Source organism: Carassius auratus, unplaced genomic scaffold, assembly GCF_003368295.1.
Source record: "Carassius auratus strain Wakin unplaced genomic scaffold, ASM336829v1 scaf_tig00013767, whole genome shotgun sequence".
In the NCBI taxonomy this organism is placed as follows: Eukaryota; Metazoa; Chordata; class Actinopteri; order Cypriniformes; family Cyprinidae; genus Carassius; species Carassius auratus.
In genome coordinates this window covers 431,769-447,687 of record NW_020524440.1, presented here as the reverse complement: position 1 = coordinate 447,687, position 15,919 = coordinate 431,769, and the positions used below count along the sequence as shown (strand labels likewise).

Genomic DNA, 15,919 nt, shown 5'->3' with positions numbered 1-15,919 from the left:
CCAAGTATTGTCTTGACTAATTTTTGCCCAATGTTTTGGATGTATGAAGTCAGTTCACCTTGAGTTCACACAAGTGTAGTTCTTTACATAAAGTATCCCATTTCCACAAATTGACCAGTTAAAGGGCTGATATTGTTGTACACTCTGTAAGAAGAACCTGGCTTAAAGTAACAACCGAAACAGATTATGAGTCATTGCTTGGGAGTCAAGCTTCAGTGAAAGCTGTTAAACCCTTTACCCCATGATGAGCTTTTGGCTGCCTTAGAGGATTTAGTAATGAGGCCTTTGATTGGAGCAGCTCATAGGGACTGCTGTAACATTATCCCAGTTAGAGTAATGCTCTAAATATGCTGCAAAGCAAAGGAAGCTGCTAGGCTCAGAACTGCTGTCAAATCACCAGCGTGACGACACCCCACTGGGACGGTTTCTCTAGAGCTGGGCCTAAACAAACACCATCCCAGAATCCATCAATACCACACCAGCTGCACCAGATGCCAGGAGATCTCTGAATGTTCAACAGAGAAGTGTTGTATAGTGTTTGTCTGTAATCAATTACTGGGGTTACAAGCAAAGGCCACCAGTGACTTGGAAGTGATTTCAAAGCACATTTGGACATGATAATATCTATATATTTGTCTAAAAGAACAGGATATTTACTGTATGTAGTAAAGTTTTGAAGGAACGTTTGGGGGGAGCTTTTTTGTTTGATCCTGTCAATTATATTTTAAGGATATATACCGTCAGTGGTGGACAGTAACGGAGTAGCTTTACTTCGTTACTGTACTTAAGTACATTGTTCAAGTATCTGTACTTTACTTATTTTGAATTTATTTTACTTATTTTTTATTTATTTTGAGTAACTTTTACTTTTACTTCACTACATTCCAAAGCATAAGATCGTACTTTTAACTTCACTACATTTCATAAAACATATCGTTACTCACGTGCTCCGACACGCAAAAGCGGTGTCTGATTCATCATGAACGAACTGAGTCTTTTCAAAATAAACCTTTAAATCGGATCGCGAATCGCACCAAACGATTCGTTTACGAATTAGAATGATCCGATTGCAGCTGTTCTGGAGTCGACCACTCACTGATTCAAATGAACCGTTTAGTGTGAGTCTACAGAAGTAAGAACCGTGAGATATTTTGAGCGCGTGCGTCTGATATTGCTAAAAGTAAGTTATTAATGTCGGAATTTAGGATTAATTATTGTAACTGAAAATCATATTTTTTATTATTTATTTTATATATTTTATTTTGATAATTTAGAATTATTACTGAAATACAACCTTTTTTTGTTTCAAACAGTTCATTGAACAATAATAAATGAAGTACCTGAATCTGACAATGAAGTAAATGTATAATAATTAGCAAAGATGATTAATTTAGCGCTGTAAACGCGCGTGTGAGGGGCGGAGACACGCCGCAGAGCGTCAGACGCGCTTGAGGACCAAACACAGCAGAGCGGTAGGAAACTTCACTCCTCTCTCTTTTACTATAGCGATTTATTTTTAGATACGTGATCTGAGTCTTTCATAGAGTTGTAGAGTTAGAGTTATTAGAGAAATAGAATTAGCCTATTTTATACATTCTTTGGTCGAAGTTTTCAGATCGGCAATTCGGAGCCTGTTCGCGACTCTGTTGATTCAGATCGGCACTTCGGAGCATGTTCGCGACTCGGTTGATTCAGATTGGGACTTCGGAGCCTGTTCGCGACTCGGTTGATTCAGATCGGGACTTCGGAGCATGTTCGCGACTCGGTTGATACCGATCGGCACTTCGGAGCATGTTCGCGACTCGGTTGATACCAGGGCTGGACTGGGACAAAAAATCAGCCCTGGACTTCATCCAGACCGGCCCACCATGCATGTAAACATGAGCGCACACACACACACACACACGCACACACGCACAATACATGTCTATACATACATTAATCTGGATGTAAAATTACTGATTAGAATGTATTACTATCAAAACCAAGAAAAAAACTATTAAAATAATGAACAAAGAAAATGTAAATTATTTTTATCAGGCTTTATTTTAAATATCTAAAAGTCTTAATTTATGTGCTTCTTATTATTCTAATAGAAATATTAATGCTTAGGGTACACAATTTCTGCTGTAACTATATTTCATGTGCTGCAACATAACACTTTTTTTTATATATATTAATTCACACAAATTACCTCTGACCTGTTGGCTGCTTATAGTAGGCTAGTATTAAGACCACTGAACTATAGTAAGCATTATTTATAAAGACCACTGATCTACAATAAAATAAAAGAGTAATTAAGACAAAGAACGTTGTGTAGTGATTTATTTTACATTTTTCATAACATAATCAAAGGCCTTTAAAAAGCCACAGCATAAATGGCTGCCCACTGCTTTGGGTGTGTGTTCACAGTGTGTTTGTGTGTGTTCACTGCTCTCTGTGTGTGTGCACTTCGGATGGGTTAAATGCAGAGCACGAATTCTGAGTGTGGGTCACCATACTTGGCTGAATGTCACGTCACTTTATTCAAATGCAGAGCTCAATGCTAGGGTTCAGAACTTTTCTTGCCCTGCCAAAAATAAATACATAAACAAAGATAAAAATAAAATTGCTATTGTTTTCTTTGCAAATAAGCTGCAATCTCATTTCACAATTGTAATTTCAATACCACAATAAACACTAACTATTAAGTTCAAACATTAATGAAGACAAGTAAACAGTCAGTAATAAAAATGTTAAAAAAAACTATCATAAACAGCACCGTTTTCAGGTACAGATATTGCATAATCAAATGTAAAATACTTTAGGTGAAAATATAATAAATATGTTCTGTAGTGCACATATTTAGCTAAATACTCCTTTCTTATGGCTATTTTTCTTAGGTCTTTAAAGGGCTTTCTTGAGGTAAATGTAACATTCTGTGAAATAATTTTTCTCTTGCAGTTTTGACTGATAATTGATCGATATTATTTCTGAGGCATATATAAATTTCTGTAAGTTGTACTGTATCTTTAAACAGAAAGTAACGGATTGGTTTACTTGAACTGAGGCGCTAAAGCGATCTGTCACGTCATATTTTCTGACACCAAAACGGTAATTGTCTGAATTTTGTAATAAAATGGACAGAACCTGAGAGCTGAGAATTTTAAATGTAATTTATATAGATCAGTGAGTGGTGGCATATTACAGCTGGAATATCCTAACTTTTTGAAACAAAACAATGCAGTAGCCTCCGTGTATCATTATATTTCTGTCTCACCTCAGCAGTCAAGTCCCGCCCTGAGGACGTCTTCACTTAAGTCTTTTGCCTTCCAGCAAATAATGTATTTATCTTGACACATTTGGTGGCATCTGCCTCAAGTGCTTGTCGTTTTCTCTCTCTCAACGTTCGGTCCCTCCTTTACGCTTAGATATTTTATTATTTAACATTTTGAATTTCGTCGCAGTTGTAAAACGGCCGCTTTTCAAGGCTAGAACTTGATTCTGATTGGCCAATGAGCAGTGAACACGTCACGTCTCGCAGCTCGCATCAGCATCATGCGCACGCGTCGTTTTATCTGTTCTTTATACTGCTTTTTGTAATGTTTTAAATCAATTATTGTGACTAACGTAAAAAAAGAGCATCTTGCGGCTTCATGAGAGAGACATGTAAGGCCGGAATTGGACTGTTCAAAAATATACTTACGAATATATTTGCGATAAATAATGATTTAAAAACAAAATACTTAACGCACTGGCCCAACCAGACCGCGGCCCACCGGGAATCTCCCGGTAGTCCCGATGGCCAGTACATGCCTGGTTGATACCGATCGGCACTTCGGAGCCTGTTCGCGACTCGGTTGATTCAGATCGGCACTTCGGAGCATGTTCGCGACTCGGTTGATACCGATCGGCACTTCGGAGCATGTTCGCGACTCCGTTGATTCAGATCGGCACTTCGGAGCATGTTCGCGACTCGGTTGATTAAGATTGGGACTTCGGAGCATGTTCGCGACTCGGTTGATTCAGATTGGGACTTCGGAGCATGTTTGAGATTTTTTTTAAATTCAGATCTCGAAGCAGGAAGTGTTTGTCAAACAGTTAATTGGTGATAAATGAATATTTGAACTTGAGGCTTTTTTTTTTAGACGAGTAACGTTAGACAGACATGAATGTTTATTCAGAACGGTACTGAAAATAAGTAAATATTGTAGCTGATGCTAAATGTCTAGCAGGCTTGCTGGTGCTAACTTGAGGTAATTTTTATAAATAATGTCCAAATATTTTTATTCAACCACCTATATATATATATATATATAGATAGATAGATAGATAGATAGATAGATAGATAGATAGATATAGATATATAGATTACATCTGGGGAGAAAAGAAAGGATGTTATGTTCAGAACATGGTAACTACAGTAATTATCAAAGAGGGGAAGAGATGCACCCCGTTTGGCCAGGGGTGTTTTTACACCACAGACAAGGTTTGAGAAGGAAAAAAAATCATTTAGAAAATATAATTATATTTTCCTTAAGATGTTCTTCCTAACTTCAGGCCTTATTATCTTGTCATATATAACTGTGGTGTTCTGTAAAACCACAAACTTTAAAATATTTTTTTCTTACAGGTGAAGATCAGATTATCATCTCTGTTTTCTCTCAGGTACATCACAGTGTAAGCTTCACAGTGAACATTACTCTCATAAGCGTAGTCCATATCAACAACAAAAATATATCTTGACTCCATATAGTGGTTATTTTGGAAAAAATCCCAGGTATTTTGAGCAGTAGGATTATAAAAAAAAATAAAAATAAAATGTGCTAATATAAAATTTAATTAGCCTATATAAAATTGCAAACATCTATCTTTCAGTACTTTTTTACTTAAGTACATACAAAATTGAGTACTTTTGTACTTTCACTTGAGTAAAATTGAAAAAGGAGTACTTTTACTTTTACTGGAGTAATATTTTATTATTCGTATCTGTACTTTTACTCAAGTACTTGATTTGTGTACTTCGTCCACCACTGTATACCGTAAGTAGCTGCTTAACAGTAGTAGCTCTGTGCTCATGCTCATCCATTATGAAATCCATTTTTTTTTATAATGCAGGACTAACTTTAATAGTGATGGTCAGATAAGCACACATCAAACATTTCGTGCACTGGACCATCATTTCTGCAAGAAACAGAAGTGATTGGCAAATCATAAAATAATACAATATGAATCATTGCTGAAAATGTCTGTTACTTTGGGTGAAGGTAGAGGATTGAATATGTGCATGTACATATACAGTATTTGATATCTTAGACAAAGAGCAGGAGATGCTCAATATGACAGCTGTATTCATGCAGCTAAAAGACACCGCCTGTTTATTAACTCTAAATATGGTCCATCCTGAAACGAAAATAAATTTGAGCTACAGAAGCTAAACTTATGATGCCTTTCTTATCAGATTTTGTCCCTTATATGAAATGTATTATTTAAATACAAAACATTGACAAAAAGTTTTGGTCAGTATGGTATCTGTGTCTTCTGTCCCTACTTTTGGTATAAAAAGGGTTGTTTTTGAAACAACACAGATTACACAAACATTTTACTAAAAATGTACATAAATCACAAGATCTAACAGAAAAAAGGCTTTCTATGTTCAAATAAACATACAGTATAAATTAAATGTATTTTCATATAGTTAAAAGCTGATTATCATTGTAACATAAATATATTTGGGTTTTTTTGTAATATATATATATATATATATATATATATATATATATATAATTTATATATATTAGAATATTTTTCATTGTAGCTTTTGATCAGATATACTTTTTACACCATCAAAATTTAATTTTAAAAACTAAATATATATTAACTGTAAGTATATAAAACTGTAAGTGCATTACCATCGTAAGTGCAACACATTTTTTTAAAGTTAATTATTTAAAAATATGTTTTTGTTTATTGTAGCAATGCCACAATTGCTGTAGATGAAGTATAAATTGTTGATGAAGTATAATATTGACCCACAAATGAGTGCCTTCCTCATTACTTTTTAACATATCAACACCTCTAATAATATAAATTCATTCCACCAAGCAGCTCTCTGCATCGCCATTGGCACCACATTCTGCTCATTTGTCATATAACACTATCAGTGTTCATCACTGCAGCTGCCCCTGCAGGGGCTTGGTGTGGACGTGCTGACCTCCCCGTTTTCTCTCAACCATCCATTGGTGTCCTTCGCTCGCACCCAGTCCTTACCCATGTAACCTCTGACCTCTCCTACAGAGCACCTCTCACTGGGATCCAGCGCTAACATCCCCCTGAACATCTGCATGCACGCAGGCGTGAATCTTTTCCACTGAGATGGCACAGGGGTTTTCTTCGGTGATCTGTGCCAGTCTGCAAACTCCTCGTAGAAATCGTCGCTGTCGTTGCATCGCTCCCAGGGGAAGAATCCTGTGAGGATGCAGAAAAGAAGCACGGCAAAAGCCCAGGTGTCTAGAGTGGGCTCCACGCAGAGCGGAGGGACTTTCACCTCCTTCTGACCTTCCTCCAAGACCATGGCGCACAGCTCTGGAGCCATATACGGCAGCGAGCCCGATATGAAGCGGATGAAGGTTCCTCGTCTCTGGGTGAGGCCAAAGTCGGCCAGTTTGACGCACCGGCACTGGGTGTCCAGCAGCAGTACGTTCTCAGGCTTGATGTCGCGGTGGACCAGACCACGCTGGTGGATGAACTCTAAAGCACAAGAGATCTGAACGGCACAGCGCTTCACTGCACTTTCAGGGATGCCCACCTGGAGGAAACAAGAAATGCAGTATAGTACGTTGTTGGTTTATTAAAAATTTTGCATAATGTAAAAAAAAAAAAAGTAAAAACCCTATTCTCCTGAGACCCAGGGGGACAAAGTTTTGTATATATATATATATATATATATATATATATATATATATATATATATATCTTGTAAAATGGATATGATAATAATGTTGGAAAAAGATGTTTAGATGTTCATTTTAATATTATAAATAATATATTAAATTCAATAATACATTCTAAATAAAAACTAATAAATACGTTTTTTTTCTTATTAACAGAAATGGGCCAACATGCTCAGTAATTTATTTGGGAAATAATAGTCTTAACTGTTTAAAAGATCACAGTTTATTACTGACACTTTGCTTATGTGCAGGTACAAAATTCTATCAAGACAACATCATTGCATGATAAGTTAAAATATAAGGAGCCCCTGTGGCATTATTGCTACATTAAATCTTTCCAGGCTTCAGTCTGCCTGGATTAATGTTTCACTCTTTATGCTGAAGTAACAGGGACTCGTGTGGTGACAGAGTAAAACAGCTGCTCTGCTCTTTTACTCACACATTACACCCTCCAAGATTTCCTGATAGGACATGTGAACACTACCAAAATATGTCAAGCGTACGTCCTGCTCCTTATTCAGTACGAGAAACATGTGAACATGCCTAGCGTGTGAACGGGCCTGTAGTACATAGCAGTGTCGGGCAGGCCTGGAGTCACATGTAGGATCTGGAGCTTTATTAGTCACATACTGAACAAGTGTTTACTGAAACTATGGGCACTTTTGATATGTTAACACACTCACTATAGTTTCTTCCATTTGTGTACTTATAATATCCAGCAGCAAATATGTGTATATCTGATTCAACAAATGTCACGTTCACAATTCCATCATTTTAAAATATGGAGTCACTCTGCGTTTGATGGCATTTTTATTTAACTTTTTTTCTTTTTTTATATAGATTTTTCATTGCTTTCTTAAAGTATCTTCAACTTTAAAAGCCTTCTTTAAAACCCTATCCTTTTGCAGCATTTCTCACAGCAAGTGTCATGGCAGACGTCCAAATCTACCATAATTTTTTAAGTAATACTGTTTTTGTGTCAGAATGCAGTTTTAAGTGTTTTTAGGATGTAGTTGTTTAGACTTCAAATATGCAGTTTGTAAATAAAGACAACATCTATTTGAAAATGTACGTTTTCTACATTTTCTACTTATTTTCTATGTTACGTTTGGTGCCAGTTCTTCTGGCTCTGGTTAAACATGAGTTAGTTGAATTTGTTTTGGGTATATCTAACGGGCAATCTTTGGTCTCATTAATCTATTATTTGTTCCAGAGTAAATAGTTTTGGCTGAATTCAAAGTCTCATAACATTTATTTTTATATCACTTTAATGATGTACATTTGTACTTTTGACTGAGATGCCTAGCAACTTTTGTGATGACTGCTGTTGTTGTTCATTAAATATTATTATTCAATAAATAATATTTTATATAAATAATAGAAGTATTTAATAATACTATTTAATATTAAAAAAATGTATGTGTGTGTGTGTTTGTGATTGTGATTTTAGTTGCATTATTCCACCATTAGATGGCGTCAAGAGACAAAAGAGTTTTTATGAGTGAGTTAGCGGTAAAGACTTTTATATTGAAAGAGACTGAAACAGGGTTGTAAACAAGGAAGTTATTTTTACTTTCAACAACAGCTTGTAAGAGGTACCCAACAAATGCAGTGAGCAGTGCTGTCATCGGAAATAACCCTTAAAGGGATAGTTCACCCAATTTTTTTAATTCTGTCATTAATTTCTCCAAAACCCGTAAGACCTTTATTCATCTTCGGAACACAAATTATGATATTTTTGTTGAAATGTGAGAGCTCTTAGTCCCTGTATGGACAGCAATGCAACTGTAATATTTCCAATAAATTCTGAGTGCAAAGAAAACAAAAATAAAAAATTATTCAACAATTCTTCTCCCTCCCTTACGTCTTCCCCCATTTTATAGAGTATCAGATTGCAAACGCACGCTTTCCCCTAAGCATAAACAATCCTGATTACGCAGATTACGTTCATGCGTGCAATTTCTCCCCCAAACATAAACAACTCTGATTATGTCGATTACTCTCTTGGGTACTCTCCAAAATGGCAGAAAATCCATAACTCAGGGGAAGAGAATTGTTTAAATAAATTGTTATTTTTGTTTTCTTTGTGCTTAAAACTGAAGTTGAGCAATTGATGTCACATGGACTGTTTTACCAATGTAATTACTATGTTTCTGGACCTGGGAACATTGCAGTTACGTTGCTGTCTATAGAGGGGCTTAGAGCGCTCACATTTAATCAAAAATATCTTAATTTGTGTTCCGAAGATGAACAAAGGTCATATGGGTTTGGAACAACATGAGGGTGAGTAATAAATGAAAACATTTTAATTTTAGGGTGAATTAATCCTTTAACAGATAAAAGGATAACACGACAAAGATATCGCTTTCCTCAGTGGACATTCAAACTCATGTATTGTGCTGAATATGAGATTGAGCTGAAGAATGAATGCTGTATCAGACGCAGGTAATCACATTCACTCAGTGAATACTCGACTCTACATAATACACAGCTTTTAATACAGTGATACAATAAGCTTTTAAAGAAGCAACTCAATTTTACTACATTACTTGTTCTAAAGTGACGTTTTCGAATTAGTAATGGACGCAATATAACATGTACCCACTCTGCCTGCAGTCTCGTACCTACGGCCAAATCACAGCCATGCTGATATACAACCATAACACTCTGCTACTCGTGTGATATTGCTCATACTTTATATATATATATATATATATATATATATATATATATATATATATATATATATATATATATATATATATATATATGTGTGTATTTATTTATATATATATATATATATATATATATATATATATATATATATATATATATATATATATATATATATATATATATATACTGTACATGTAGAAAAGAATCACCAAGAATTAGCTTTGCAGCCTGAAATGAAGAAGGCACAGTTTTTGTTTCATCCAGCTATATTTACTCAGTGCAACTTTTAAAATCCAAGTGAAAATTATAACACTAACATGTCAGAAATAAATAAGTAAATAAATAAAAAGTTGGAAAAAGGAACACCCCCTGCTAAAAATGACTTGTAAACTCTAGCTAATCGTCATTAAGTCCTTGGCAAACAATCTACGTACTATGGGTGGCAAGGCACTGTCAAAAGATCTCCGGCAGTTGTGGACAGGCACAATTCAGGAGATGGATGTCGAAAAAAATTATATAAATCAAAAAATCAAAAAATCTAATCAATGCCTAGAAGCACAATGAAGTCTATTATTAAGAAGTGAAATGTATTTGGTAGAACACAGGCCCTCCTTGGATCAGGACATCACTCCAAACTGGATGAAAGATCCAGGAGGAAACTGGTCAGAGAGACTCCCTGAGGCAACTCTGAAGCAGTAGGAATTTATGACAGAGAGTGGTCATTGTGTGCATGTGACAACAATATCACAAATTCTCCTCTAATGTGGCTTGTATGGGAGGGTTATAAGAAAAATCCACTCCTCAAGAAAGGCCACAAGCAGTCAGACTGAGCTTTGCCAAGACGCATCTTGAAGAGTCTGGGGCAGATGATACTAAAACTAATTATTTGGCCTCAACACCAAACGATATGTCCTGGAAATCCAATACAGCTCACCATCCAAATAACAGCATTCCTACAGTAAAGCATGGAGGTGGTAATATCCTGTTATGGGGTGTGTGTTTTTTTTTTTTTTTTTGCAGAAGGTAGTGAAGCACAGATGGAAAAATGGATAGGGCAAAATACTGTCAAATTCTTGAGAGAAATCTGCTACACGTCTGCCAAAAAGTTGTCAATGGGAAGAAGGTTTACCTTCCAGCAGGACAATGATCCAAAGCACACAGCAAAACTGAGCACACAGTGAATGAAGGAGAAAAGGGTCATGTGCTTTAGTCAGAGCCCAGACTTTAAACCCCATTGAAAATCTGTGGAATGATTTGAAGACTGCAGTTCACAAACGCTCAGTTGAACTGAACTTGAGTAGTTCTGCTAAGAAGAGTGTATAAATATTGTAAAGTCTAAAGTTAGTAGAGACAGAGACATAACCCAACAGACTAAAGGCTGTAATTAAAGCAAAAGGTGGTTCAACAGAATACTGTCACAAGGTGGTGATCCTTTTTCCAACTCAGTGATTCTGTTTTTTTGTTGTTGTTTTTTTTCTATCTTTCACTTGGATGTTATAAGTTGCACAGAGTAAATACAGCTGGATAAAACAAAAACTGTGTCCATCTTCATTTCAGGCTGCATAGCAACATAATATGATTATTTTAAAGGGTGGTGATTATTTTCTATAAACACTGTATACATGAAAATCTCTTGATCAGAGCAAAACAAGCTTGGCCTCTTTGGAATTGGGGATAAAATATACACAGATAAATAATGTGCATAATTCGAAAAATGAAGGGAAACAAAATATATAGATAAAACGCAATTGAAAAGTAGCAAAAACAATTAATGAAGGCATAGTAAAAGGGAAAGATCTCATGATGTTTGAGTACCCACCCGTGGCTGGATGATGGCGAACAGGTCCCGTCCTGTGACAAGCTCCTGGGCGAATCCGTAGTGCTCGTTGGACTGGAAGGCAATTCCAAACAATCCCACAATGCAGGGGTGGCAAGACAGATGCAACGAGATGCAGTATTCTCTCAGGAAGCCCTGCAGTTTGGTCGAGGCCTTGGGCAGAACTTTCAGAGCCATCGGAGTCCCTGTGACACAATCAGCAGTGAAAAAGAAACTAGATCAGAGGACTTTCTGTCTTCTTCAAATGTGCTCTGGAGACACATAACATGACGTACAAGCTTAAGTTTGTAGTGGAAAGTATTTTCACAGCTGTTTGGATAATATCTTGGCATTACGATCTGTGGGAGTGTTAAAGAGGAGGTAGTGTTTCTTTTAAATAGCAGTATTTCATTGCTGCATCGGTCAAACGGTTTCCTGCAATACTGTTACACAGACTATGATGTGTTCAAAAGATCGTCTGATGCATGACCTTCTGCTCAAAAGTGCATTAGATTATCATGGTGTATACATACAGACATTCACATGCTGTGCACAGTAAACACTATAAAAATGCACCAATGGTAAAAAAATATTGAGCTATTGTGTTATTCCGATCATATTAACCATATTAATTTGTCTTGGTTTAGAATCAACCATTAAAGGGAAACTTACACCGAAAAGTAAGAGACATTTCTTCACACAGGAGCTACTTTTCGAGAGAAACCTGTGATATTCTTAATAATTCACATTGAAGCAAGTAAGTATCGAAGTGGGATAAAAGTGATATGGTACTGTTATATGGTTCCAGTTTTTGTTTTGTGAGTAGAACATTTGTTTTGTAAACTGTAAAGGACTATCAGAAGCTTTAAAAATATACAGGTAAAGTCAAACAATAATTCTAACTTTCAAATCAATAGACCTGTTTAATATTTGGTCATTCTAATCCTTTCAGGATGATGCAAGACACAAAAGGGCTTATTAGAATGCTGTTGTTTTAATGAAGAAAAGGAGAGCTGCAATTCCTGAACATAGTCACTTAAAAGTTTTTTTTTTATTTTCAGAAAATTGTGGAGATTGCTGCACTTGCTTGTACAAAACAAAGTGAGTGGCTTTCTAAGACTAAGACAGTCAAGTATCTGTCTGACGTACCCTTGCAACGGTGGGTGACCAGCAGCACATGGCCATACTTGCCACGGCCGATCTCTTTAATGATGTTGAAATGTTCTTTAATCTCGAGCTGACATAAGCTCTGAGATGTCAACTCCATCAACTCGTCTATCAGACTGCTGCCCTCCTCCACTGAGCCCAGTTCAATCATTGCTCCGCCTGTCCTGAAAAACAAAAATAATGTGTAAACATTCACAAAACAATGCCTTTCATATGAATTGTGCCCAGCTTATATATATGATTACATATATAGAAGTATTAACTTAATAGTAACTGCCAAGTACATTTTTGAAAACTGGTCAACGTTTTACCATATTTCCTTAAAAAAGGTCACTTTACATTACTGCCATGTTGCAGTGTAATATTTAAGTTTAAGCATTAACATTTATTTACATGTAAAATAAGTATAACATTGCAAAGCATCTCCAAAAACTATGCTGAATATAATCTCCAAAGTATAAAGTATTATCAAAGATGAAGTGTAGTTTAAATATATACAAATACAAATCAGAAACCTATAAAACTAGAAATGACATCACAGGGAGAGACTGTAAAGCAATTTCAGCAGACCAAACATAAAATCATATATCATATTTGTAATAAAAACAAGCAAGAAAGGCATTACATTTTAATTTCCATTTTTATCATCTTGAATAAATTATTAATTGACCCTAATACAAAAACATTATTATTATTATTATTATTATTATAAAAAAAAAATAAAAAAAAATATACAGATGTTATTACAGACTGAAAATGGATTATTAACTTTCCAAATGATTGTATTGTGCATGCAATAGCTGAGTGTTTCTGTTTGTCATCACTCATCACTGAACAATCAACACATTCCTCCTCATCTCTCACTACATACATTCCTTCTCTTGTAATTAAAGCTCTGGTGCTTTCTGTATACTCTGATACTCTGTGTGCATACAAAACGTGTCTACAATATACAGAATGTATGTGTGGCATGTGAGATTATTAGTGTGTGGTTATGAGCTCTTCTTTCCTTTTCAACTTCCTAATTTAAGCAGGTTTTTGTAAGTTACATTGCATGACTGTTTGTTATACCAATGAAAATTACTTGAATGTTGACTGAAGAGAAAAAAAATGAAAACACGATTCCATGTATGATGCAATTCATTTCTTTGCTTTTTAACCTTTTTTAAAGCTATATGTTTCAAGGAAAATTACCAATTATTAGTTAAAACGTACTTGTTCATAAATTAATCAATCAATCACGATATGTATTTATTTATTTATTTTTTCATATATTTTTATTTTTTTGCAGAAACAATTTCAAGTAATTTAACATTTCAAAGTCAATCCTATTTAAAGCTAACAAAAATGCAGTTTCCCCGATAAAATCCTCAATGTCTAAATTAATTAAATTATAAAAGCAATGCAAACAGTGTTCATATGCATGCACAATAATGCACAGAATTTAACTACTGACAAATCTGTCATTGTTTCCCTCTTTGCCCTTCTCTCACCTCTCTGCAGCTGTGCACAGGATCAGGGCACCCAGACGCCGATGTAGAGTGCTGGGAGTGAGGACTCCTGTTCTAACAAGGGCTTTGAGCTCCTGGAAAGCTTTATATGGATGAAGCACCCTCTCTGGGAAGAGTTACACTTCTGTGGTGTTGACTCCACCCGCATGCAGCACACATACACACATGTTGACTCACATATATCAGACGCATAAAGCTGAGACTTGATATCATATAACCCCAGTTATGTTATCTACATTCAGACTTAAACTGAGTTGGCCTAGTTACGATGAAAACACTGTATACATAACTTCAGTACTTGCTTTTTACATGTGGAGAAGCTAATAATACGACACTTGAAACATATACTTTTGTATTATGAATATGGTCACGTATGTGTATTTATGCATGTATCTACAGTATTTTTTTAAAGAACAGTTTATCATTCTGATCGAAGGTGACATACTCTCACAGCACCATCAGATTCTATTCTTATCACCATTCAGTAGTGCTTTTATCAAATAGATGGTGTGTTATATATAAGAACACCATGACACAACCAAAAAATGCAAAGATTAGTTTGTAGTTAATAAATAGAGTTTCAATAAACAGAAATAACTGTTTAACAAGAAATTACTTTTTTTTTTAATGAAAATCCTCATAATATGTCTATAAAATAATCTCAGTTTGATCAATTTTACAAATTATTTCAATGTAAATGTAAAATTGATAAATTCAGTTTTATCAATTTTACAAATAATCTCAGTTTTAGCAATTTTACAAATTATTTTCTATGATTTTCAGTCTTCAGCTAAATTAATACAAATCCTTAGGGTTTTTTGCCTCAGATTTTCACAATTTTTTTACTTAGAAATTGATAGTAATTTTCACAATTACAAAGAAACAGCCAATGACATTGAATTAAACATGACATTTTGAAGTATGAAAATTAAATGGTATTTCCTTGTAAAATGGATTTCATAATTTTATTTGCACCTTTGAAACTCGTTTTTTTAACAATGTAGGTTGAGGGGGTTTTATATTAAAAAAAGTGCTCTTGGAATACTTGCATCATTACTTTATCGTATCTTATTTATTTTTTTACCCCTTTTCCTGTATGTTTTGATGATCCAGACACTCAGTTCTATTTCACTGTTGATTAAAGGCCATGAGCAGGAAGGTCATCGGTTCTTACTTAATCAGTCATATCAGTGACCACCTTGACACTGACTTATGTCGTGCTGGTTGAGATGTCTTAGACACTGGGACAACATTAAGGGCGCCAGTGTCTTGAGAGCCCAGCGGGACTGGAATTACAGTTCAGTGTGGACAGGCGCTCAGCCAAACCCTGCTGCTGCATATTTCATATTCTAAAATATTTATCACATACAACATGCTACTCGTCTTCAGTGAACTAGAATGTGCTTAGCAAATTAAGAAGAAAAACAAAAGCAGTCCACAAAATGACTTTAATGGTTTGAGTGAGATAATCACTGACAGGATTTGAAAGCGATCACAGTGCAGTGAGGGAGTGATTTAGAGTGATTTTGTTTCCCACTGGTGTGAATAACGTGGATGGATCATGGGTTCCTTACCACCTGCTGTCACAGAATAGATTCGCTTGAACACTATAATCAGATTACATATCGAGTTCTAGACTGTACGCCACTGTTTTGTGTGACTAATTTAGCATTTGCACTCACATTTATATTGTAAACTACACCGCCATAGTCGAAAAAGGAATTCTGCTTGTGAAGATCATCAAAATGATAGGTCTTTTGTGCACATATTCTTTTATTGTATTTGGACACTTAGAATAATCTTCTGGGTTTCTGAAG

General features: G+C 35.3%; 1 protein-coding gene across 1 annotated transcript; it reads right to left on the bottom strand.

Annotated features, from left to right (window-relative positions):
* Window positions 1-5,981: 5,981 nt before the first annotated feature.
* On the bottom strand, window positions 5,982-12,744 carry LOC113074172 (serine/threonine-protein kinase SBK1). The gene is made up of 3 exons (XM_026246929.1): window positions 12,574-12,744; window positions 11,428-11,630; window positions 5,982-6,787 (listed from the first exon to the last, which is right to left on the bottom strand). Exons 1-3 carry the CDS (start codon window positions 12,740-12,742, stop codon window positions 6,140-6,142), a joined length of 1,020 nt encoding a protein of 339 aa, XP_026102714.1. The 5' UTR covers window positions 12,743-12,744; the 3' UTR covers window positions 5,982-6,139.
* Window positions 12,745-15,919: the final 3,175 nt, after the last annotated feature.

Excerpts from the sequence above, each read along its gene's own strand:
- LOC113074172 (XM_026246929.1), bottom strand. The coding sequence starts at position 12,742 with ATGATTGAACTGGGCTCAGTGGAGGAGGGCAGCAGTCTGATAGACGAG. Across the intron at positions 11,631-12,573 it reads GGTCACCCACCGTTGCAAGG|GGACTCCGATGGCTCTGAAA; the intron begins GTACGTCAGACA and ends ATTGTGTCACAG. Across the intron at positions 6,788-11,427 it reads TCGCCATCATCCAGCCACGG|GTGGGCATCCCTGAAAGTGC; the intron begins GTGGGTACTCAA and ends TGTTTCCTCCAG.